General features: G+C 41.5%; 1 protein-coding gene across 2 annotated transcripts in view; it reads left to right on the top strand.

Moving 5' to 3' along the window:
* The first annotated feature begins 2,419 nt into the window (after window positions 1–2,419).
* Window positions 2,420–23,728, top strand: part of SHMT1 (serine hydroxymethyltransferase 1) — a 31,669-nt gene continuing 10,360 nt past the window's right edge. The window contains exons 1-8 of one of the 2 annotated variants that reach the window (XM_072597090.1): window positions 2,420–2,543; window positions 10,565–10,685; window positions 12,062–12,207; window positions 13,488–13,603; window positions 14,276–14,436; window positions 15,614–15,695; window positions 19,128–19,340; window positions 20,202–20,318. In XM_072597090.1, coding sequence (XP_072453191.1) covers window positions 10,590–10,685; window positions 12,062–12,207; window positions 13,488–13,603; window positions 14,276–14,436; window positions 15,614–15,695; window positions 19,128–19,340; window positions 20,202–20,318 — 931 coding nt within the window. In that variant the 5' untranslated portion in view covers window positions 2,420–2,543; window positions 10,565–10,589. The remainder of the gene's footprint in view (window positions 2,544–10,564; window positions 10,686–12,061; window positions 12,208–13,487; window positions 13,604–14,275; window positions 14,437–15,613; window positions 15,696–19,127; window positions 19,341–20,201; window positions 20,319–23,728) is intronic. The other variant, XM_072597091.1, reaches the window with a different exon arrangement.

Here is a 23,728-nt window from a genome sequence, read left to right as displayed (position 1 = left end):
CTAGTTTTTTTAAATAGTATCAGCTTTTATATCTAAATCATGTATCCATTTTTACTTTATCTTGGCATAGAGTACAAGATGTTGGTCTATGCCTAGTTCTGCCATACTATTTTCCAGTTTTTCCAGCAGTTTTTATTAAATAGTGAGCTCTTATCCCAGAAGTTGGAGTCTTTGGATTTATCAAATAGTGGATTACTTTAGTCATTGACTGTTGTATCTTGAGTTCCTAACCTATTCCACGGATCCACCACTCTACTTCTTAGCCTGTACCAAGTAGTTTTGATGATTGCTGTTTTATAATAAATATATATTAAATATATATAATAAATATATTAAATATATATAATAAATATATAAAAATAAACAATAAATATATAAATAATTAAACTTGATTTAATATAATTTATAATATATACTTTAATTTATAAATTATATTTATAATATATAATTTTATTTTATTTAATATAACTAAATTAAATTAATTTAATTTAAGATCTAGGACAACTAGGCTACCTTCCCTTGCATTTCTTTTCACCTAATTCCCTTGATATTCTGGATCTTTTGTTCTTCCAGATGAATTTTGTTATTGTTTTTTCTAGCTCCATAAAGTATTTTTTGGTAGTCAAGCATTCATTATTGAAGACACAATAATCTAATATATTAAAATAATATATTATAATAAAATAATTAATATATTAAAAATAACATCTGCTTTGGTTGGACTAATTCTTTTAAATTGACAAATAACATTTCTGGTGCAGGAACTGATTGTATTTCATACTGACTGTGTTTAACAACTGGCTTGCAAAATTCCAAAAAATTTGACCATTGGCTTTGCAGAGATTGTACTACTGCAACAGACTTTTAATTGATATCCCTACCCCGAGTCTCTCCCCATGGCAATTTCAAATCCAGTGGCACCTATCACTTCCAGGATCAAATATAAACTCCTCTGACTTTTAAAACCTTTCACATTGGAAGGTTTTTTTCCCCTACTTTTACAGGCTTCCTGCACTTTATTCCTTTCCACACACTCTACAATCCAGAAACATTGGCTTCCTATTTCTCCCTTATGACATTTCATCTGCTGACTCAATGCCTTTTCACTGACTGTCCCCCTGTTGCTTTTTGTCCATTGTTCTGGAAGAAGACCACGTCATAACACCAGGAAGGCAATGCCTGACTTGCAAGTGAATTAGATTTAAGTGAGAAAGCGCTGTGCAAAGTCATCAGCCTCATTCACCCAGTGGATCCAGGGGCAAAATATACATCAGGACCACTGGAGAAGACCCTGGATGCAATGGGAGACCTTTTTAAGCTAAGGACTTTAACAGGTCTGAGTTTGACTGAGACAATGCCCATTCTGTGATTAAGACTAGGTAAGAAATGAGACTATTTAATAGAATGGTCTATTTTACCTGATCAAAACAAAAATCAAATCAGTCTGGGAGGGGAAGACCCTCAGGGTTTCTGATCAAAACAGAATCAATTGTCATTTATACTCACCCTGAGCCATCAGGGCTCAAACAATGACCAGGTGAGGCTTGGACTGGAACCTGTTGGGCAATCAATGAGAACCACAGTGATTTGGGTCCTTAATAGCGAAATCATGCGTGTAAACCCCAAGATATCTCGCGGAGTTCCAGAGATCAAAATGTATATTCCTTTGGACAAAGTATCTGCAGGTAAGGGGATGGTAGTTTTGAACTATATGTATGTGTGTCTTTATTTGCACACGCATATATGCAATTACATATGTATGTATGTATATACATATACACACATCTACACACACATCTATCTATATATACAAACACACATATGCTTAATAACTGCTTGCTGACGCTGTGCCTAAATCCAGATAAGAAATGAGGACTTGGATTCGGGTGGTAGCTGTGAGAACTGAGAGTGCTCAGTTGAGAAATAATAGGTTAATTCAGTTTTAGAGTTGGCAAGTTGGTTGAACTTGGCCCACCGGGGCATGAAAATGCCATGAGAACTAATTTTTTAAAAATCTTGCTTGAAATGGGGAGGGCTCCAGTCTAGGAGCACCTGACAGCAGCATCTGTTTCTCCCCTATTAGCCTGGCCAGACGGAGAGGCGCCAGATTAGGGCCCGGTCACCTCCCTTTCTCTGCAAATCTGCACCCTGGTACCCTCTCCTAGGACCCGAGGGGTCCGCCCACCCCTGCCATTCCTGCCCCGAGCGTCGAACGGAGCCGAGAAGAGGCGGGGCTGGGGGCGGGAGCAGAGCAGCGGAGCTCGTACCCTCTCCCGGGCTGAGTGGCTCCGCCCACCACCTCCATTCCCGCCTATAGCGTCCGGCAGAGCGGGAAGGGGCGGAGCAAAGCTTGCTTCCTCGTGCCCACTCTCGGACAGAGTAGGCTCCGCCCCCCTCCTCCCCTCTCCCCAGCCATTCCCGCTTATAGTATCTGGCGGGGCTGGAAAGGGGGCGGGGCTCAGCGGAGGGACATCTCTGACCGCGGGCTGAAGGCGGTCGCGCTCGGGGCTTCTGCTGCAACTCACCGGTTAGTGCCCGCCGAGGTAAGGGGACTGGGGCCGGCGTCGGGGCTCTCCGGGCTGTGCCCGCCGCGGCTTCCTCGCCCCGCTCAAGGCTGCGCTGGGGCGCCGCGTCACGTGGCTTACGCGCGCTCTTGTCTTTGGGGGGTCTCCGAGGGTCCCGGGGTTCTAAGTGTGGGGGGGTGTTGCCGTGGAGACTAGCAACTAACGGGTAGCCCGTGGGAGAGGGTCTCAGACACCCCCCCCACGGAGATTTCCCGCCCTCTCTGTGTCCTGCAAAGCGGAAGGGTCCCCCCTCCCCCAGATCAGCGTGGCCGGACCTGCTGCGCCCGCGCCCCCCGACCTTGGGCGAGTTCAAAGCCCTGGACCCCAGCCTCCCCGGGATGCTGGGGAGCTCTCCTTGCAGCCCGGGTGTGACTCCGGGGCTGCGGTTCCTCACGTGGCGGCTGAACTTGGTGGATTTATTGTTTTCCTGTTTAGATACTGTATCTCGCCAGAGCTGGTTTCGGTTGTAATCTTGTATATTTCATTTCGTGCATTTGTTCACCAAAGATATACAGATTAGATACAAAAAAATCTCCCCCCCCAATAAAAAAGGTGGCCCTCTGGGGGACCTTCGATGATTTAGAAGCTATGGAGAGGTGAGGAGAGAAAGGACCTGGGGCTTCTTTGCACATCTGGCACCAGGTGGGACTGGAAACACAAGTTCGGGCGCCCGGCTGCATGTCTTACTAGCAGAGAACCAGATTGGCTTCTGGTGAATGAGCCGATTTCCGCTCTTTCCCCCCAAAGCCAAGGTCAAGTATATTAGGCCAAAGATTACACATGCCCAGGAAGATCACCTTAAAAGGGTGGTGATGAATTGGGGTCTTTCACCTGACCTGGTTTCTTTGCGTGTGTTGCCTATCCGAAAGTAGGTGGAAGATTTCGGAGGGATGGATTTCGTACTTTTTCTTTTCAAGCTGAGGGGAAAGTGTGTGCATGTGTCTTCCGGAGTTCTGATCTTCTGTCCTCCGGGGACAGGCTGCTTGTCTGAACGTGGGGAGTACTGGACTGGATTGAAAGAAAGCTTTCCAGATCTTGTCTCTGGCGCTTAGTAGCCTTGTACCTTGTCTGAGCCTCACTACTTAGATCTAAGATTTCTCTCGCTAAAGATTCGCAGCAATATGGATTGGGGGGAGAATTTTCCTACCAGGAAGAAATTCCAGTTGCTTGCTACTGTCCCCAGAGCCTGGTTGTGTTCGTGTAGTAGATTACTGGAGAAGCGCAGCATTTAGAGCTGGAAGGAATCTCAGGTCATTTAAATCAATCCACTCGTTTTATAGATAAACTAAGGTTACACAGGAAGTGACTGATGGCGATACTTCTCGGACTCCAAATCTCTGTGCTTTTCTTGAGTGAATGGATGAATGATACCTTTTCCTAAACTTATGCTGTCTTCTTCCACCTGGTTTTGATTCCCCTCTGTTCTATACAAATTGAGTTTAACATTGCTGACCTTTGGGTTTTAACATTTCTGCGGTAACTTTACCCCCAGGGAACTCAACAGAAGTAACCCAAGGCAGAGTATTTCACTGAGTACTTGTATAAATGACAAAATATTCACCATCAAGGTGCAACTCTGTCTTGAGGCTTAGACTTTTATTTTAGGGGAAGAAGCTTAGTCTGGTGTTTCAAAAAAGCAAGCTGATAGCAAAGATCCAGAGTCCAGCTTATAAATCTTGTGTCTTGTGCTAGTAGATAAGCCTAGCCCTTGTGTTTTCCTTGAATGAAGAGGGTGTGAATGAATTATTCAGTAGTTAGAGGGATTGGGGCAGGACTGTGAGTAGTGATGTAGTGAGTGAAATCCTTCCTTCCCTCCTTCCTTTTTTCCCCTCTTTCCTTACCCTCCTCCCTCCTTTTCTCCTTCCCTCCTCTCCCTCTGTCCACATAGGATATCATACCCTTACCTTTGTGTGCTCTGCCCAAAGAAATGTAAATTTGGTCACTGAAACGTCAAAAGATATCTTGGGGTTTACAGGCTATATTTCTTTCTTAAAGACCATGCCTTAAACCTACATCACTCTGACTTTCTTTGATTGACCAACAGTAGGTCCCAACCCAAGCCTCACTTGGTCATTGTTTGGGTCCTGATGGCCCAGAGCTAGGGTAAATAGCAATTGTTCCTGTTTTGGCCAGAAACCCAGAAACTTTGCACTATCCTCCCTCACTTAAATCCAATTCACTTGCAAGTCATAACATCACCTTTCTGATGTCTTGGTCTTTTCTGAGAAGGAAGGACAAAAACATGTCATGGTATCAACTTGAAAGTTACTAGGTTTGATTAGATTTGGTGCAACAAAAGTTGATATTGCTAAGTTAGGTTGATAGCACTTCCTCCATCCTTACACATTGACAACTGCTTCAAAGTTTTGAGTCTTAAAAGAGTTTGCCTAGGATAAATGACTTGGCCAGTATGTATCAGTCAGGTCTTAAACTCAGGTTTTCCTGACTCAAGAAATAGCCTCTTTTGTACTCTCCATGCCCATTCAGTGCTCTCAGTACCCACTCTTGCCTCGCTTAGATTTCTGTTCTCTCTTAGATCCTTCTTAACTTTTCTTTGAACATATTCTCATCTAGTGACACTGATGAAATATTTTTTGTCATGAATCAAAGGACTTATTGTCCAACAGAGAAATAAATAGCTTTGTGAAAGTGAGTTAGGAAATAGGCTGTTGGAACACAAGCCCTTTAAAGACAGGTCTGCCACTTAGCAGAGGGCATTTCTCATTGGACTTTAATTATTTGGTGACTGGGAAATGCTGCTTTTGCACTTTTCATGTTTTTTGACCTTGAGTAGTTAATGTTCAAATATAAGTTTTTATGTTCTAGGATTGGAGTGTTTTCAGCCACCATAAGAGGCAAGCTTCAGTGAATCTGTGGTTTTCACATGAATTTGATTTGCGGAATGTATGTATATTAGCAAATATGAAGCTTCCTGGGCTGCATCGCCTATACTTGAGGGCCGAGCTCAGAGTTGCTGCAGATAAGTTAGGCATAGGACCAACCAGGATATAATTTCAAGCCCTGCCTTCTCTTTCTGGAACATGGACTATATTTAACTCTTTATACTCATATGAAATACTTTTATCAGTGGGAAGTAATTCCTCTCTGTTACTGGAGTGTTGTTAGACTTTATTTAAATTGATAATTCCCAAAGATTCGTATTTTTCTGGGATGGTTGGGTTTATAAAAATGCTAACAAGAAAGCAGGCCCAAGGTCAAACTTGGTTAGGGGTTGCTCTGTTTGGTTTTTTGTTACTGTCAGAAAATAAGTGGAGTTAAATAATAACCTTGATATTTTTTATTTCTAACTTCGTGTTTGCCTAGCAGATAGTTACAGGATCAGAGATTTGGAATGGTATAGCCCTCGGAAGTACATAGTTTAACCTCTTTGTTTTACAGATGAGGAAAAGTGAGATCCAGATTTGGGTGGTTAGGTGATAGAAGGGGATAGAAGGCTCGGCCGGGAAGCAGAGATAATTCAAATCCTGCTTCAGAAACTTACTAGTTGTGTTACCTGGCAATAACCTCCATTTACCTTAGTTTCCTCATCAGTAAAATGGTGATAATAGTACACTTACCTCACAGGGTTGGTGTGAGGATCAACTGAGATAATAGGAATTGTAAAGCCTGATAAGTGTTAGCAATTATTCAAAGTTACCCAACCCAGAAATGGTGAGTTTGGAATGCAGGAAAGTGCACTTAACACTTCTTACGTAACTTTAGCAAATAAGCTGTCCTTTGAGTATTTACATAAAACGTCTGTCTTAGGTGAAAATTATTCAAAGTTCATTACAAAAAAATATTTGCTGGAAAAAGTAGCTGCCAAAGGCAGTTTTTAAAAACAACCCAGAAAGCTTATAGTTTAGAAGACACGTTAATTCCTAGAATCCTTACACCTGCAGGGAGAATATTCATGCTAGTAAATCCTATGTAAAAATAGACTGAAGATTTCCAGGTCAAAGGTTGACCAGATATCTCCTTAAAGATTATTCTGACAGTGACTGAGAAAATCTGCTGCATTAGAACAAGCCTTGATTTAAGGAGAGGAGAACCTTCATTCAGACTGTGTCTCTACCGCTTATTTAACTTGTATGACTTTGGGCAACTTATTTTACCTTTCTGGGACTCAGTTCTGTCATCTATAAAATGAAGGTTTCGCACTAAATAACCTCCAAGTCCCTTCTAAATGTTTTAAGTCTATGATACTGTGACATGAAGGATGGATTGGAGCGGGGAAGGGAATGGCCCCATGAATAACTTTTAGGATGATGCTGTAATACAGCCATTTTCAGTCCTGTCTGACTCTTCCTGGCCCCATTTGGGGTTTTCTTGGCAGAAATATTGGAATGGTTTGCCATTTTCCTCTCCAGTTTATTTTCCAGATAAGGAAACTGAGGCAAACAGGATTCAGTAACTTGCCTAAGGTCACACAGCTAATGTCTGATGCTGTATTTGAACTCAGCTTAGGCCTGATACAGCACCAGATACTGCACAGCTGCCCCCCCCCAGTCCTGCCCCCCAATAGTCTAGGCAGGTGATAATAGAAACAGAAAAGTGGAGACAAATAAATGCCAGAAATATTGTAGATATCTTTTTTAAAAAAATATTTGGGGGGGGTTCCTGTTGGTCATTGATTACTGTTTTCATCCACCATTTTCCTTACCCTTCACACACAGTGGAAACTAGGACTCTAGGGACCTTATGTGATGGTTTTCTTCTCCCTTTCTTGGAAGGGTAGAAGAAGTGTGTAGAAACCATCAGTATAATGTCACCATCATTCGTAGAATGATTCTATAAGTTCTTACTTCTAATACTTTCTTTGGCTGGAGGTCCTAGACCTTGCCCTGGTCCCTCTTCACTCTCTGGGCCTTACCCATCATCAGTGAAAAGAAGAAGGGGGATGAGTCCCTGGGCTTGCACACACCTGAGAAGGCTTTAATAGAAATTTCTGTGGGGCTGGGCCCATGAGCAGAGCCAAAACCAAGATGGTCAGCCAGAGAAACTTGGTATTTAATAATGCATAGAGGCCAGGTAGGAACCAAGTGAGAACATAGAGCAGTCCAGTTTTTTCTGGATCTTAGAAGGCTGGAGAGGTCAATGGGAGCCATATTTTATAACCTGGAGGCTCTGAAACCAACAAGAAGACTCACCAGCACAGTCTCTGAGGACGAAGGAGCCCATCTGCCAGTTCTCTATTATGTATATTGTAGCCTTTTTTCTCTTCCCTGGTGTTTCTATTTGTTGTTTTGAAGGCTATCTGGGGATCCTGGCTGCCTTCTAAATCTCTTATTACTATCTATCTTTACTGGAAAGCCCCAGTTAAGAGTTATTATATTTTTTAGCAATATACTTTCTAGTAGCAATAAAATTTATTGTATTATTTATAGAGATGTAGTATTCACCTGTCCTGTGATTTAAAAACCTTGTTTTTCTTTTATACAATTTAAAATTTTTTCTTTGTAATGGAAGTTAATGAACACTGAAATCATGAATCTCATTTATGTGTAGCTTGTTTTTTCTTTACAAAGTGTATATTAAATTTAACATAGTCGTACCAACACTCCCCTTCTTGTCTCTATTTCCTTGTGAAATTCCTCTTATTCCTTGTATTTTTAATGTTTCACTGATACTCTTTTATAAGTCTCCCTTTGTACCAGTTTGTGCAAATCTTCCCAGGCTTCTCAGAATATATTCCTTTTGTCATTTCCTATGGCCCAATGATATTTAATAACAGTCATGCTTAATTTATTCAGTCATTCCCTCCTATATTTGTTGTTGTTGAGTTGTTTCAGTTGTGTCCAACTTTTCTTGACCCCATTTTGAGGTTATCTTGGCAAAGATACAGGAGTGGTTTGCCATTTCCTCCTCCAGTTCATTTGACAGATAGGAAACTGAGGCAAACAGGGTTAAGTGACTTGCCCAGGGTCACACTGCTAGTAAGTGTCTGGGGCCAGATTTGAACTCAGGAAGATGACTTTAGGCCTGGTACTTTATCCACTGTGCCCTCTAGCTGCCTTTATATGTCTACTATACCCCTTACGTGAGTCTGGAGGCAACCTATTTCTTTTCATGAAATTTCGAAGTTGGAGAATATCTCCTTTCTACAACTTAACAGGAAGTGGTCACCTAGCCCTTCCTTGAAGACTTCTAATGAAGCAGGGCAAGAGGATCTCACTGCCTTCCAAGACAACTCATTCCCCTTTGGGATAACTGTAATTGATATGAAGTTTTCCTTCACATCAAGCCTAAATCTGCCTCTTCTCAACTTCTACCCATTTCTACTAGTTCTGCTCTCTGGGGCCAAACGGAACAGTTTGGCTTCTATATGTTGTTGGTGTCTGTCCTTCCTTGTCGAAGAAGACCATAACATCTGGAAGGTGATTGAGAGGAAGGGCTGTGCCCTCACCAGCCTCACCTTCTCACTAGGGAGCCATCTGGGTCCAGTGGAAAGATACAGATCAGAATGACTGGAGATGACTGGAAGCTGTGGGAGACTTTGGCCTGTTTAAGCCAAGATCTTTTTGAGATCTCGGTCTGACTGAGGGTCTTCCACTCCGAGATTTATTTATTTATTTGACTAGGTAAAAGAGGCCGTTCTTTTGCCTTATTTCTTATCTAGCTTTAATAATTGAATGGGCATTGCCTCAGTCAGACTGAGACCTGGGAAAACCTGAACTTGAAAAAGCCAAAGTCTCCCACAGCTTCCAAGGCTATCTCCAGTTATCCTGATCTGTATCTTACCACTGGACCCAGATTGCTCTGGAGGAGACACAGCCCTCCTTCAATCAAACCCAATTCACTTGCATGTCACCTTCCTGATGTCATGGTCTTCTACCAGGGCAAAGGACAAATAACAACTGTGAGTAGTAGGAACTGCCCACTGGGGACTCAACTGGCTAGTTCCAGTTGGGCAGTGCAGCTCCCTCCTTCCTTCCTTCTATCCTTCCTTCCTTTTCTTCCTCCCTCTTTCCTTCTCTCCTTCCCTCCTCTTCCTCTTGCTGGTAAGGGTATCATACGCTTACTTGCAGGTTCTCTGCCCAAAGGAATGTAACCTCGAAAAATATCTTGGGGTTTACAAGCTAGATTTCTTTCTTACGGAACATACTTTAAACTCAAACCACTCTGACTCTTATTGATTAGCCAACAATGGCTCCCAACCCAAGCCCTCTCTTGGCAGTGGTTTGGACCCAGGTGGCTCAGATTCAGTGTAAACAGCAGTTTGTTTCTGCTAGGGGTTTGGCCAGGGTCTTACCCTCCCATATTTTTTTTTAAACTATGTAAAAGAGACCGTTCTTTGCCTCATATCTTGCCTAGCCTTAACCACTTGAAGGCAGTTACCTTGGCCTCCCTAATCTTCTTTTCTGTAGGGTAAACATCCCCATTCTTTTGGCTGATGCTTATCTAACTTGTTAATATTAATCAATACACAGTTTTAGCCCTTAGCCCCGAGGAAAGGAAAAGTTAATTACCATTACAAGTAACCACAATAGTATTATTATGTATGGGAATTTAGAGAAGGGAATTTATGATCCTCTGGCTTGGTGGGGTGAGGAAAAGTTTCTTGAGGGAGGTGGAATTTAAATAATGTGTAGAATGTATGGGTTAGCTATGTCTTTTTAAGAAAATAACATTGTGTATTGGAAAGAGCCCTAGCCTTGGGGTTCCAATCCCAGTTTATTAGCTATGTGACTGTGATACCGTCTTTCAGAGCCTGAGTTTTCTAGAATTGTTAATCTCATAGGGTTATTGTAAAGAAAGAGCTCTTGTTTTATACGTGAGAACTATTCTTGTTATGAATCTGTAGCTTGTTTACTAACTTCCATTTTTATTTCAAGTTGGTTATAGGGAGAGAATAGGCAAACATTTTTGAAATGAGTACAAGTTTTCATTCAGCGTGTTTGTAATAATGGAAATATTATGGGCTAGGGAGAGTTTTCATTGTCTTTCATTTTGAAGATTTGCAGTTTCTTTTTTTTTCTTTTTGCACCCCCCTCTTTCAGTTTTAGGAATCTTTAGACCAAAAGTATGGCATCAACAGTCAATGGAGAAAACTATAAAGGTAACCTCTGGGAGGCCCACAGAAACATGCTGATACAGCCCCTGAAAGACAATGATGTGGAGGTAAGAGACCACTTGGTAATAATGAATGCTTATGCTGGAGAACACCTATGTGTAGGAATGTGCTTGTCCTCGTCATTGTCCACTAAAAAGGATTTTTTTCCTTGGAGAACAATAATTTATTATACTTATTCTTTGTGAAATTTTTGATTTGGGGTGAAAATTCAAATGAAATAATTTATGTAAAACGCTTGCAAATCACAAAGTGCTATATAAATGCTAGCTGTTATTGCTAACATTATTGCTTTCACTATTATCACTTTGGGACTTTTGTTTAAAGACAGATTTATCTATATTGAATTTATTGAATTAATTTTATAAAAGACAGCCTTATAAATGTGAACGCAGAGGTTGTTGAAAGAATATATTAATACTAAAACTGTGCTTTGAGATTTGGGCTCAGTTCATGTAAATCTATATCTAAGATATCCAGAAAGTTGAGCAACACCAGGAAAAATGCTTACATGATAATAGCCAACATGTATGTGGTGATTTACATATCTTATTTGGTTCTCACAACAATCTGGTAAGACTAGGTGCTATTATCCCAGTTTTACAAATGAGGAAACTGAGGCTGATAAAAAAAGATAACTTTCCTGAAAAGATGACTTACCCAAGGTCCCCCAGATAGAAATTGTCTGAGGTGGGATTTGAACTGAGGTTTTGCTGATTTCCAAGTCCAACGCTTTATACATTGGGCTGCCTCTCTAGATTACAGAATCATAAAATGTTTGGGTTAGAATGAACCTTAGAGATTATCTCTAAGGTTAGAGATTATCTTGTCTAAGCTCATTTACAGATGAGGAAATAGACCCAGAGAAGGTAAAGAACTTGCCAGATGTTACCTAAGTAAGTAACAGCAGCCCTGAGATTAGAATTCAAGTCTCCTGTTTCCCATTGTGTTTTTTTTTCCTTTATAATCAACGGATTCCTCTCATAACAAATGCTTATATAAGTCCTTTAAAGGTTAAGATCCTGAAGGGCTGTAATTTAGAATTAGCTTCATCATAATGACATATTAAGTATAAATATATCATATTTATACATAATATGTACATTGTACAGTTAGAACAGATCAAATGATACCTATACAATAGAAATAAATTCCACCATAATGATAACCATCGTAATCTTATTTTATTTTTTTCCCTCAGCTCCTTTTCTAAACTATTGGTTCTTTCTTAGATAACAAGTGAAATTCACACCTTCCCCCTTAGGATTGTATTGGGCTTCTAGCCACCAGAGCCCCAAAATGGGACCTACCAAAAAACAGGACCTACTTTCTTAACTCTTATTTTTAAGATGCTGTTACTTTGGTGGAAGCAGATTTGTGGTTTGGAAAATTTGACTTTTTTCATGATATATTTTACTCTCATCAGGTATATACGATCATTAAGAAAGAAAATCATCGCCAGAAGACTGGGTTAGAACTGATTGCTTCAGAGAATTTTGCAAGCCGAGCAGTTCTGGAAGCTTTGGGTTCTTGCTTGAATAATAAGTATTCAGAAGGATTCCCAGGCCAGAGGTATGTGAACAGAGCTGGTTATTGAAGAAAAAAATTAATATTAAAACTATACTTTGAGATTTAGGCTTAATTTGACATTAATCTACATCCAAACTCCTTCTTGCTTAAAGAGAGAGATGTCCAACCTGGTGTAGTCTCCTGTGCCCTTTGACATAACTTCACTCCAGGAGTTGAGATAACATTTATAAGAATCTTGAACAGGGAAAAGATATCTTAAAATATAGTTTGGGTTAACATACCAGAAAGTTGAGCAACCTAGACACTCTCATTCCTTTGAAGTTAAATACACCTTCTCCTTCCATTGATATCTTAATCTTTTCTTAGTGGAAAAAAGATAGAGGCAATGGTGTGAACCAGATCAGAGTTAATGTCTTATGGTATCATATCTACTACCCTAAGAAAAACCTTTTTGTCCCAAGGGGCCATTCCAAGGATTTTAGAAAGGACTTTAGAGGGACATGTGATTTCTTCATTTTTCTAAAGAAACTCAGAAGATTTTTCATAATTTTCCCCAATGCTTGAGGTTTACTCCTTAGGAAGTAAGGGAATCTGAAAGTTTGAATTCCTGTAGAGTCAACACAACTGAAGTTTTCAGAGTAAGACCAAGCCTTTGACTAAGCCATGACTCATCCCACTCCTATTTTACTACCTTTCCTAGCCTTTACTACCACTCTACAGTGTGGTCAGCCTGCTTAGAGCAGATTTCTAGATCTCAGTTCCTTCTTACCCTAGTTTTCCTGTCTTCCAGAATGATGGAAGCCAATTAGGAGGACGAGGATGTTAAGGCATAACTCCTAGGAAAGTTACTGGTCAGTTGACTTGATGAAGATTAGCCTCTAGTGGTAGGGGCTGCCTTCCAACTCTTAACATTGAGTGGTTTCCTTGTCCCTCCCCAGTTTAGCTTGGTTCTCCAGAGATTACTGCCCAACAGGAAGCAGGTTCCAGTTATTAATAAAAACATTAGCATCATAGGGATAATCCTCTCATTTTACAGATGAGAAAACTGAAGTCCAGTCATTTCAGATTTAACCTAGGTGACCCAGCTAGTGAGTAAACATCCATATCTTCTAACTCCCAAGTCCCCCCTTTATTCCACTACCACAATTCTGCTTCAAATGGACATGGAATTAGAAAATGTCCCCTTGAGAGAGTTTTCATTCCTTCCTTCTCAGGTGCCCAATTGCTTGAATTCCCTAAAAATCTGTTCTCTCTGTATTCAATTTAGACATTTTACTAAGTCCTGGGATGTTTGTAAGACTTTCTTCCTAATTATGCTTTAGGTATTATGGTGGCACTCAGTTTGTGGATGAATTGGAGATTCTGTGTCAGAAGAGGGCCCTGCAGGTCTATGGCCTGGATCCACAAAGCTGGGGCGTCAATGTTCAGCCATACTCAGGTAATTGCCATGTCTGTGTAGTTCTATCCAGCTTAGAACTATATGGATTTATGTCTTCCATGCCCTAGGAAAGAAGTTTGAAATACCAACCTGAAACTGGCTCTGGATGCAGCATTGAAATAAACACAGCCTTTTCCCCCCTATGTTCAGCACATTCCCCAATATCTGACCCATTTACTCATGCCCCTTGGTGACCAAAGGCTTTCTAAGCTTGTCCTCCCATAGCACTGCCTTGACTCTACTTTATCTCTCAAAACCTTCCTTATTTATCTCTCCATGGGCGCTCCTAGTTTGCCCCAGAGGGATCTGATCACTAATTCAAACTCAGGTGTGAAAAACGCGTAGGTCATTGTAAGAGTATTTGCATTTTAAGAATGAACAAAGTTAATGGATTCTCTAGTGTTGGAATTTCAGACTTCAGTGATACACTTGGCTTGTAAGGAAGATATTTTGGAATGGGGTGGGGGTAAGAATGGTTTCCTGGTCTTCCTAAAGTAATACTATAGAAACAGCATAGATAAGTAAGGCCATCCTTGCCCGCAGCCACCCTGGGGTAAGAAAGTTGGTACACAGTCTTTGGGGGGATGCTGCCAGGGTTGAAGGCTTAATTTCCAGTTGGTGGCATTGAACTTGGGCACTATGACAGTAAAGGTCATCTGCTCTCTGTTCTAGGTTCTCCTGCAAATTTTGCTGTGTACACAGCCCTGGTGGAACCGCATGGGAGGATTATGGGTCTAGATCTGCCTGATGGGGGTCACCTCACCCATGGGTTCATGACAGATAAGAAGAAAGTCTCTGCCACTTCCATCTTTTTTGAGTCCATGCCGTATAAGGTAAGGGAGGGAGGCTTTGTTTCCTAGTAAGAGTTTTTTCTGAAACCTCTAGTATTGCCTAATGGAAGATAGTGGGTCCATACATCAGTCACTGAAGACAGGCCTTGCTTTTCGGCTGCTTCTCATTCTGCTTCACCTATCAGTAGATGAGATGTAATAAAGACCTGCATGCTGCATCCTCATTCATCAATTGACAACAGCATTTAGAGACAAATGACACCATTGTACCTGTAGTTGAGATTTCATAATGAACTAAATTTCTTAAGACTGCTTCTGATTCAGTGATTTTGTGACTCTACATACCTTTGTTGGTCCTGAAGAAGTCAACTCAAGATGACAACTTCTGACTATAGTTCAATTTTCTGTTGAACAAAATTCTCTTTATGACTTAGTGAATTCCTTGTTGCCACCGCTGAAGGGTCATGTTATGATCTAAATTTGATCTGATGTGACACTTTTGGTTACTTTGTAGCCAGACATGCAGCCCTAGAGACAAAGTATTGCCTTTTTTGTGGCTGTAACTTTTTTGGTGACATTAAGAAGTAACAAGTGTTCTCTTGCTGGCTAATCCACTATCTAGGAGGTTGGTTTGTCTTTCCTACACCTCCGATTTGCTGGTTATTTCCTTTCCATGCCCTAAGTGTCTCAGTATTAGTCACCTTAATTTGCCTTTTGGGACAGAAGAAAACATGATTATATTTGCACATGTTTGAGTAGAGGAGTGTCCCTTGATTTGTCTAGAGCAGACCTGCACAACCTGCAGCCCACCCAAGGATTTCCTCTACACTTTTCATGGACCACCTGAAATCCTTTGGCGTGCCCGTGGGCCGAAGGTTGTGCAGGCCTGGTGTAGAGGAAGAAATCTCACTAACAACCAAAACCACAAACTCGTTTCCTTCCCTGCTGCAGTAATTTTGAACTTCCTTGACTGTTACCGTGGTGCTGTTACCTTCTGCCCTTCTTTCTTTGGTGTGTTATCTTCCCCTGTTAAATTGTAAACTCCCAGAGGACTGGGACCAGCTTTTTGCTATTTGTATCCTCAGCACTTAGCACAGTGCTCCATGGTGGGCACTGAATAAATGTTTATTGACCATCTACTACGTGGGATGAGTCTAAAGGGAGAGAGGAACTTCTTGTTTAACTTGACGAGCTTTGTCTTCTTACTGTCCTTTGACAGGTGAACCCAGATACTGGCTATATTGACTATGACAAACTAGAAGAAAATGCCCGCCTCTTCCACCCAAAGCTGATTATTGCAGGTAATTAGCTAGGAAGAAAGCAATCTCACCTTCTGATAGAACCATATGACATGACCTTCTGTCAGATTAAGCCCTCTCTAGTCCCATTTAACTGCTGAGGCTCTTCCTTGATTTCACTGAGTTCCTTGAATCTGAGCATAATCTTGCCTTCATTCTAGAAGGGCGCTGTTAGTTTTCCTGCAAATTCCTTAGAAATGTAGAGGAATTTGGAGCCCGGAGAGGCCTAATAGGTTAACTCCTGGAGAGATTTTCATGACTGATTTGAAACATGTCATTGCTTTCCATCAGGAGCTTTGTGGATGAAGGAGCTATGTTTTAAAGGAATCCAGGGATTTTGAGGGACAAACATATATATGTATATATATGTATGTATGTATTACAGACATGAGGGGCAGCCTCCACAAAAGCACATGGATTGGAGGTAGAATGTTATAGATTATGTAAAGGGTAATAATATGGAATAAGGTTGGAATAGGTAAAAGTCAAATTGTGGAAAACTTAAGTTACAGGCTGAGGATTTAATATTTTATTCAAGAATCAGTAGGGAGCCACTGAAGATTTTTGAGTGACCTGGTTAGATTTGTGTTATAGGAATATCAGTTTAGAGAAGAAAGAGGCTGCAAGCAAGGAGACTTATTCATTGAACTGGCTTGGTTGAGAGGAGATGAGAACTGGAACTAGTGTAGAGGCTGTGTAGAATGAGGAATGGGGACAGACATAAGATAATGTGGAAAGTAGTAAGACTTGGCAGTTTAGAGGTAACAGCAAAGAATGAGACAAGGATAAGTAACTCTGAGGTTGCCATCCTTGGTGACTGGAAATATGGTGGTACCTTTAACAGAAAAAGAGAAATTTAGAAGAGGGATAGGTTTACAAGAAAACATGATTTGGGTCCGAAATGTTTATAAGATATCCAGCAGACTTATGAGCCTAGAAGTTGAGAGAGAAATTAGACTTGATATATTGATTTCAGAGATATCTATATAGAATTGTAATTGAATTCCTGGGAACTGCTGAGATAGCCAAGGGAATATAAAGAGAGAGGAAGAGAGGGCGTAGGATAGAGTCTTGAGGAATTCCCAAACTTATAAACCAGAAAATTATGAAAATCTAGCAAAGGATACTCAGAAGGAAATGGTAGGAAGCCAACCAGAGGGTCAGAAGCCAAGTAAACAGAGAATATCAAGGAGGAAAAAACTTGGCTGACAGTATCCAAAGTTGTTGAGAGGTCAAGTAAGACCTTTGGATTGTCAATGAAGAGATTTTTGGTAACCTTGGGGTCAGAAGTCAGATTGTAAGTGGTTGGAAGTGAATTGGAGGGGAGTAAATGGCATATGCATGTTGACAAACTCTTTTTGGAAATTTGACTACGAAAGGAAGAAAAGTAAGAGGCCAGCAGCCAAGAAAGATCAAGAGGGTGAGGGGAAAAGGGAGCATGTCTTTAGATGGTCTGGAAGGATCCAGTGCATAAGGAAAGATTAAAGGTGAGAGAGAGGAATCAAGGGGGCAGATGACTAGAGGAGATGGAAGAGGATGGGATTAAGACGGGGGTAAAGCAGATGGCCTTAAGCAAGAAGGGACCCTTCCTTGTTAAATACTGAAGCAGAGGAGGAACGAGTGGGTGATGGTGTTGGGTTTGAGATATGGAATGGGGGTGAAGTCAAAGCTTGTGATGGCCTTGATTTTCTAGTAGAATAGATGAGAGGAGAAGGGGACTGGAGAAGAGAAGAGGTTTGGAACCGCTGCTGTTTGGAGAACAGTAGAACCAACCATAAAAGGATATTTGTGCAGCAGTGGGATTAGATCGTTGAGATATGATAGCACAAGTTTGTAATGAATCCAGGTAGTTCCAATGTGCCTGCAGTCTTTAGGACAATGTGAGTAGGACTGTAAAAGTTGGGTGATGACGGGCATGTGGTTTGGCAAGGCATGAGTGGTAATTGGATAAGGCAACCAAGGGTAAAGGATCTTGTAGAGTTTAACTAGTGAATGGTGAGGAAAGAAAAGTGAGGCTGGAAGAAGGATAATGGACTGAGGATAGAGGAAGATGTGGAGGCCCTGGTGAGCTAAGTGAGAATGAAGAGTGGGTCTAGGAGGAGGGCGGGTGAGGGTGAAGTGAAAGGATTAGAGGTTGTGGTCCAAGGAAAGATTGTTCTGGATGGAGGTTCAAACAGGTCATCAATGAGATCAAAGGTGGCTGAGGTGGAGCAGAGGTGCAGATTGTGGTGTTTTTGGTTGATGGACTAGGAAGCCACAGTATTTGAGGTGATATAAAAGTATACATTGAAGTCCCCAAACATTTAGGCAAGGGTTAAAGGGAATTCTGTGGGCCAGTTATTGAACTCCTTTGGGAAGGGGAGAAGTGCTTTGGGGGCTGGTAGTTATCTTCAGCCAACATCTGGACAGTGATAGAGGTGGATGGTGTGAGCCTCAGAGAAAGAGAAGTGACTCAGGAGTGTTGGCAAAGAGAGCGTGCCCACTCTACCATGCTCTGGTTGGGCATATCAGAAGAAGCATCCAACCTGCCTCATTAACCTTAGGCTCAGTCTCTTTAAAATTAGCACATTGGACTAGATGACTTCTCACTTAACTTCCAGTTAGCCTCCCATTCTAGTTGTGTGATTCTGGGACATGGTATGATATGGATGAAGTGTACTTCGGAGGGAACCAGCTCTGCCTGAGTGAAAGAAGATGGAAGGAATGTGAGATAGATAGATGTAGGAGAGGGAAGCTGGTTTAATAAAAGAATGGGGGTTCCAGAGGGTACAATGTAAGACAAAATAGGATAAGGAGTTGAGAAGGGTAGGGCTTACCTGGATGGGGATTAAAGAGCAGGGTCGGCTAGGTGGTACAGTGGATAGAGCACCAGGCCTGAGGTCAGAAAGACTGATCTTCTTGAGTTCAAGTCTGGCCTCAGACACTCACTAGCTGTGTGACCTTGGGCAAATCACTTAACCCTGTTTGCCTCAGTTTCCTCATCTGTCAAATGAGTTGCAGAAGGAAATGGCAAAATACTTCAATGTTTCTGCCAGGAAAAGAATTGGACATGACTGAAATAAATGAACAAGAGAGGTTGCTTGAGTGTTAGAGTGGGTAAAATATCTGGTGGGCAGCTGTCCAGAGATCTGACCAAAGCTGTGCCATACATGGAGCATTTGGCTTCTGCTTTCTGGTGGTTCTGAATCCCCAGTGGCACAATTTGGGGGGCACTTGGATACTGACAAGAGGGTAGATCTTTTGTACTTGGTAAAATAATGTTCTCTAGATGCATATCTCATCTTTGTTTCCAATGACTTGGGGTGTGGGTAGCAGTAAAGGGAGAGCTTTCAGAAATACGTATTTTTAAACATGACACTGTAGTCAAGCATTCAGATTGGGTCTCAGCCTGCCAGTGCTTTTTGAAACCTAACATTTCTTTTGTTTTCATCCTAGGAATCAGCTGCTATTCCAGGAATCTGGACTATGGCCGCATGCGGAAGATTGCAGATAATAATGGGGCATATCTTATGGCTGACATGGCCCACATTAGCGGACTAGTGGCCGCTGGGGTCGTCCCCTCCCCCTTTGAACACTGTGATGTGGTGACCACCACCACACACAAAACTCTTCGAGGTTGCCGGGCTGGCATGATCTTCTACAGAAAAGGTGGGACTCCATAAAATTTAAACAGGAACACACTGGCATTTCTGCCCAGCTTGTTTAGACCCAGCCCCTCTTGTGAAAGACCTGTGATTCTGTTACCTTGGCAGGAATAGGAGCTCAGGTCACGAAGGAAGCTCTGAGCCACTTTGGTTCAAGCCATAGTGACTTTATTGGTAGACCTACAAAATAAAGCCCAGACTCCTTAAGTCTGGTATTTATTTCCCTCTAGGATTTGGTTTCAGTAGATCTTTGGCTTTATCTCCAGCTATTTTCTTTCATCCTCTCTGTAGTCCAGCCATGGGGGACCACTCCTTGTTCCCTGAATTGACCTTATACATTCATACCATCCATACCTTTGCCTGTACTATTCTCCCTTTCACCTATTAAAATCTTATTTGTTTTTAAAGGCCCAGCCTTTTCCCTCACGTCTTTCCCAAGCCCTCAAGCTGGAAGTGATCTCTGGACACATTGTTTTTCATCTCTTCTGTTCACACTAATCACATTCTACCTTTTACTGTGGTTACTTATCAATAGACTCTGTATCCTTTGTAGGATCCTATAGATTCCAGGAGATTAATAAATCCTTCTAATATTTATTATAATGGCTAATACTTCAGGTGAAATGACCGTCTGCAGAGTAGCCAGTCAGTGCCAAAGAGAAGGTCAAGAGATCTCTCTCCTGGATCAGATTTCCCATCTATGAGTGTGCTCATTCCTCTAAAGTTACATCTCACTGCCTGGTCTTCTCTAACCTATTAGAGAAGGCTTCAGCGTGCTTTGGCGTTTTCTAATCCATCTGAACTCAGGGAGAAAAGAATCGGGGGATGGCTGAGTGATTTTCCTTCTCACTTTTTCCTTCTCTAGGAGTGCGCAGTGTGGACTCTAAAACAGGCCAAGAGACCATGTACAATCTGGAGTCACTCATTAATTCAGCTGTTTTCCCAGGACTTCAGGGAGGGCCTCACAACCATGCCATAGCAGGTAAAACTTAGAGATTGGCGCCCTCTTGTGTCCTTGTGTCAGGCATTCCACAGTCAGTAGCACGTGTGTACAACACTGTGGTTCTCAGAACTTTTCAGTTTTCTGGATCGCCTCCAACTTATTTCTTCACCGAAAAAAGTGTCAGGATTTGTAGGCTATCAACATGGAGGGCAGCCTATTGGACAGACCTCTTAGGTTCACTTCTGTCTTTTTTGTAGGTCCCTGTGTTGAATTTTGAGGGCTGTGAATGAAAGTTAGAAGAAGTTTGGGGTTTTTTTCCTCTATTTGTTTTGCCTAAGTAGGGCTTATAGGGAAGGATATAGTCGGTATTGATAAAAGTACACAAAGTATTGTGAGAGTAGTGAGCTTGCAAAATGATTAGGAAAGAATGGACGGTGCTATGTATGACTAGGTGTACTTTAGCCTGATTGTTTTCAGGGAATATATTTTTGGAGGGGATACAGGGAGATTGTTTGGGAAGTATCTTTTATAAACAAAGAAATAAGAAAAGAAAAGAGGGGATTAGATGTGACTAATGTGAAAATGTTTAATGTATATGTAGAGCCTATATCAGATTACATGCACTCTTGGAAAGTGGGGAGAGAAGGGAGGGGGAGAAAATTTGGAACTCAAAAGTTGTGGAACTGAATGTTGTAAACTAAAATAAATAAATTTTTTTTTAAAAGAGGGGATTAGTAGTGATGGTTTGGGGCAGGAATCCAGAAAAAAAAGTGGGATAAATACAGAATAAATAAATTTAGAAAAACTTTTCAGACTCCTTAACTCTGCTAAGAACTTGTCCCACATATGGCTCTCATGACTTTTTCCTGTCCAAAACTGACTCCGTAGCCTCGGTTCCTGCCCCAAACCATCACTACTAATCCCCTCTTTTTTAAAAAAAAAAACCTATTTATTTTTAATTTACACTTTCCAGGTACCTATGTATCTTTGTTAGAGAAGAAAGCATTTGATGTAATTAATTCCTGCTAAGATGCTAGAAACCATTTTTGGAAACTGTAGCTAAGTTGTGAAGTTTTAGGCAGCAGCAGCAGGTGAATTGGGCAGCTAGATGGCGCAGTGCATTGGGTGCTGGGCCTGGGGTCTGCAAGCCTCCTCTTCCTGACTTCAAATCTGACCTCAGACATTTACTATCTGTGTGACCCTGGCCAAGTTACTTGACCCTGTTTGCCTCAGTTTTCTCATCTGTAAGATGAGCTGGAGAAGTAAATAGCAAACCATTATCTTTGTCAAGAAAACCCTAAATGGGGTCATGAAAATTCAGATACAACCGAAGTAGCTGAACACCAATAGTAACAGATGAGTTGGCAGGGGGCATTTTCTGAATGATTAAAATCAATTAGGTTGTTTCCTGGTGTCTCATTGAGTCAGCCTGCCTTTATTAAGGCAGACAATGTGCTAGGGATACAAATGCAAAGCATAAAACAATCCCTACTCTTAAAGAGCTTATGTTGCAAGAAGATAACAAGTACATAGTCAAGTATGTATGGAATAAACATGAGGAGAAGAAATACAAAGTAGATAAATACCTAGCTTTTAGGAGGATCAGGAAACCTTCCATGTAAAGGTGGTACTTGAAGGAAAGGGAAGGATTCCGTGAGGAGGGAGTGAATTCCAGGTTCGAGGCATATCCTCTGCAAAAACAGGCAGATGAAAAGTGGAAGAGGAGAGTGCATAAGGAATTAAGAGAACAGTTTAGATCATATACAAGAAGAGGATTAATGTACAATAAGGCTAGAAAACTGTGTTGGGGGCTAGATTGTGACAGGCTTTAAAAGCTAACTAGAGGAGTTGATAGTTGATCTTAAAGTAGTAGGGAGCCCCTGAAGTTTATGGAGTAGAGGAGTGACATGGTCAAATTTGTGCTTAAGGAAAATCCACTTGGCAGCTCTGAAAAAGATGGAATGGAGAGAGCCTTGAGGCAGGGATACCATGTAGGAGGCTATTGTAATAATCTGGGTAAGAGGTGATGAGGGCCTGAACTGAGATAGTGACTGTGAGTAAAGAGAAGAGGTCAGATGGAGGGGATGTGAATGAAGAAACAGCAAGATTGGGTGTGTGGTATGAAGGAGAGGGTGGACTCAAAGAATATGAGCCTGGAGGATTGGAAGGAAGGTGGAAAAGGAAGAGGTTTGGGGGAAAAGTTTTGTTTTGGATATGTTTGAAGTTAAGATATCTCTTGGACTGGAAATGAAGACTGTCCAATAAGCAATTGATGATGTGGAATAGGAGCATGGAGGAGAGACTGGTGCTAGATATATGGATCCATTAAACTCATGGAGACTGATGGGATCACTCAGGAAGACAATTGAGGGAAGAGGGCCTAAGACAGAACTGTGGGAGATATGAGGAAGATGGTGCATATGAGGAAGAAAACCAGGAGATAGCAGTGTTAAGAAAAACCAGAGGAAAAGATGATCAGCAGGGTAGCCACGTATTCTGTCTGTAAGTTTCAGTTCTTCTAACGACAGTTTTCAAACCTTGACAAGAACTACATTGTATAAAAGAGAACATTAACCTCAGATCCAGGGAGACCTGGACTTTAATCTAAAATTGTATGGGAGAATTCAATACAGGAGGAATGGGAATATCTCAGAAATGAAATGCTGAGAACATGAACACAAATTTTAAAAACGGAGTGTTTTAGAGATCTCAGGGGTTCTTAGCGGCCTGGGGTTCCTGTATGTGTTTGGTAACTATTTCAGTATAATTGATTTCTGTTTTATCCTGGTGTATTTAAAAACATTATTCTGAGAAAAGGGTCCATGGGTTTCACCAGATTGCCAGAGGTGTCCATGACCCTAACAAGAACCCTTGGTCTAAAGAGACTGGAATGGATGTACCCTTGGGGCACTCTTCATCCATCTTAGATTTTTAAAATGCATGCCTGGAAAGATGGTAGATGCTAAGGCTGGCAACTGAGTTTAAACACAAAGGATAATGTCAGGAGCTCAGAATGTGCTTAGGCTAGCGATGAATGTTGTCATATTTGTCCCTTCTCAAAGAGTACCATGACATCAAGATGATGACATGACTTGTAGTTGACTTTGATTTGAGTGAGAGAGGGCTGTGGAAGGTGACCAGCCTCACTTTCTCCGCCAGAGCCATCTGGATCCAGTGACCAGATATTCACTGGGATGACTGGAGGTGGCCCAGGATACAATGAGAGACCCCCTGGCCCTTTTAGGCTAAAGCCTTTTCAAATACTCACAGAGAGTGAAGAGGCCTCTTTAAGAAGTAGTCAAGGGATGGCCCCTTTAATTAGAAAAAGAAAAAAAATCAAGGTGGGAGGGCAAGACACTCAGGGTGGCTGTTTCAAAGAGAAACAATTACTTGGGCAGGGACTTGTCTAATCTTCAGAGTAAAATGGGTTTAAGATAGAAAGAAAAAAA

This window comes from Notamacropus eugenii, chromosome 3 (genome assembly GCF_028372415.1).
Source record: "Notamacropus eugenii isolate mMacEug1 chromosome 3, mMacEug1.pri_v2, whole genome shotgun sequence".
NCBI lineage: Eukaryota > Metazoa > Chordata > Mammalia > Diprotodontia > Macropodidae > Notamacropus > Notamacropus eugenii.
The sequence above is the reverse complement of the archived record's forward strand: the minus strand, read 5'-3'. Positions and strand labels throughout refer to the sequence as shown.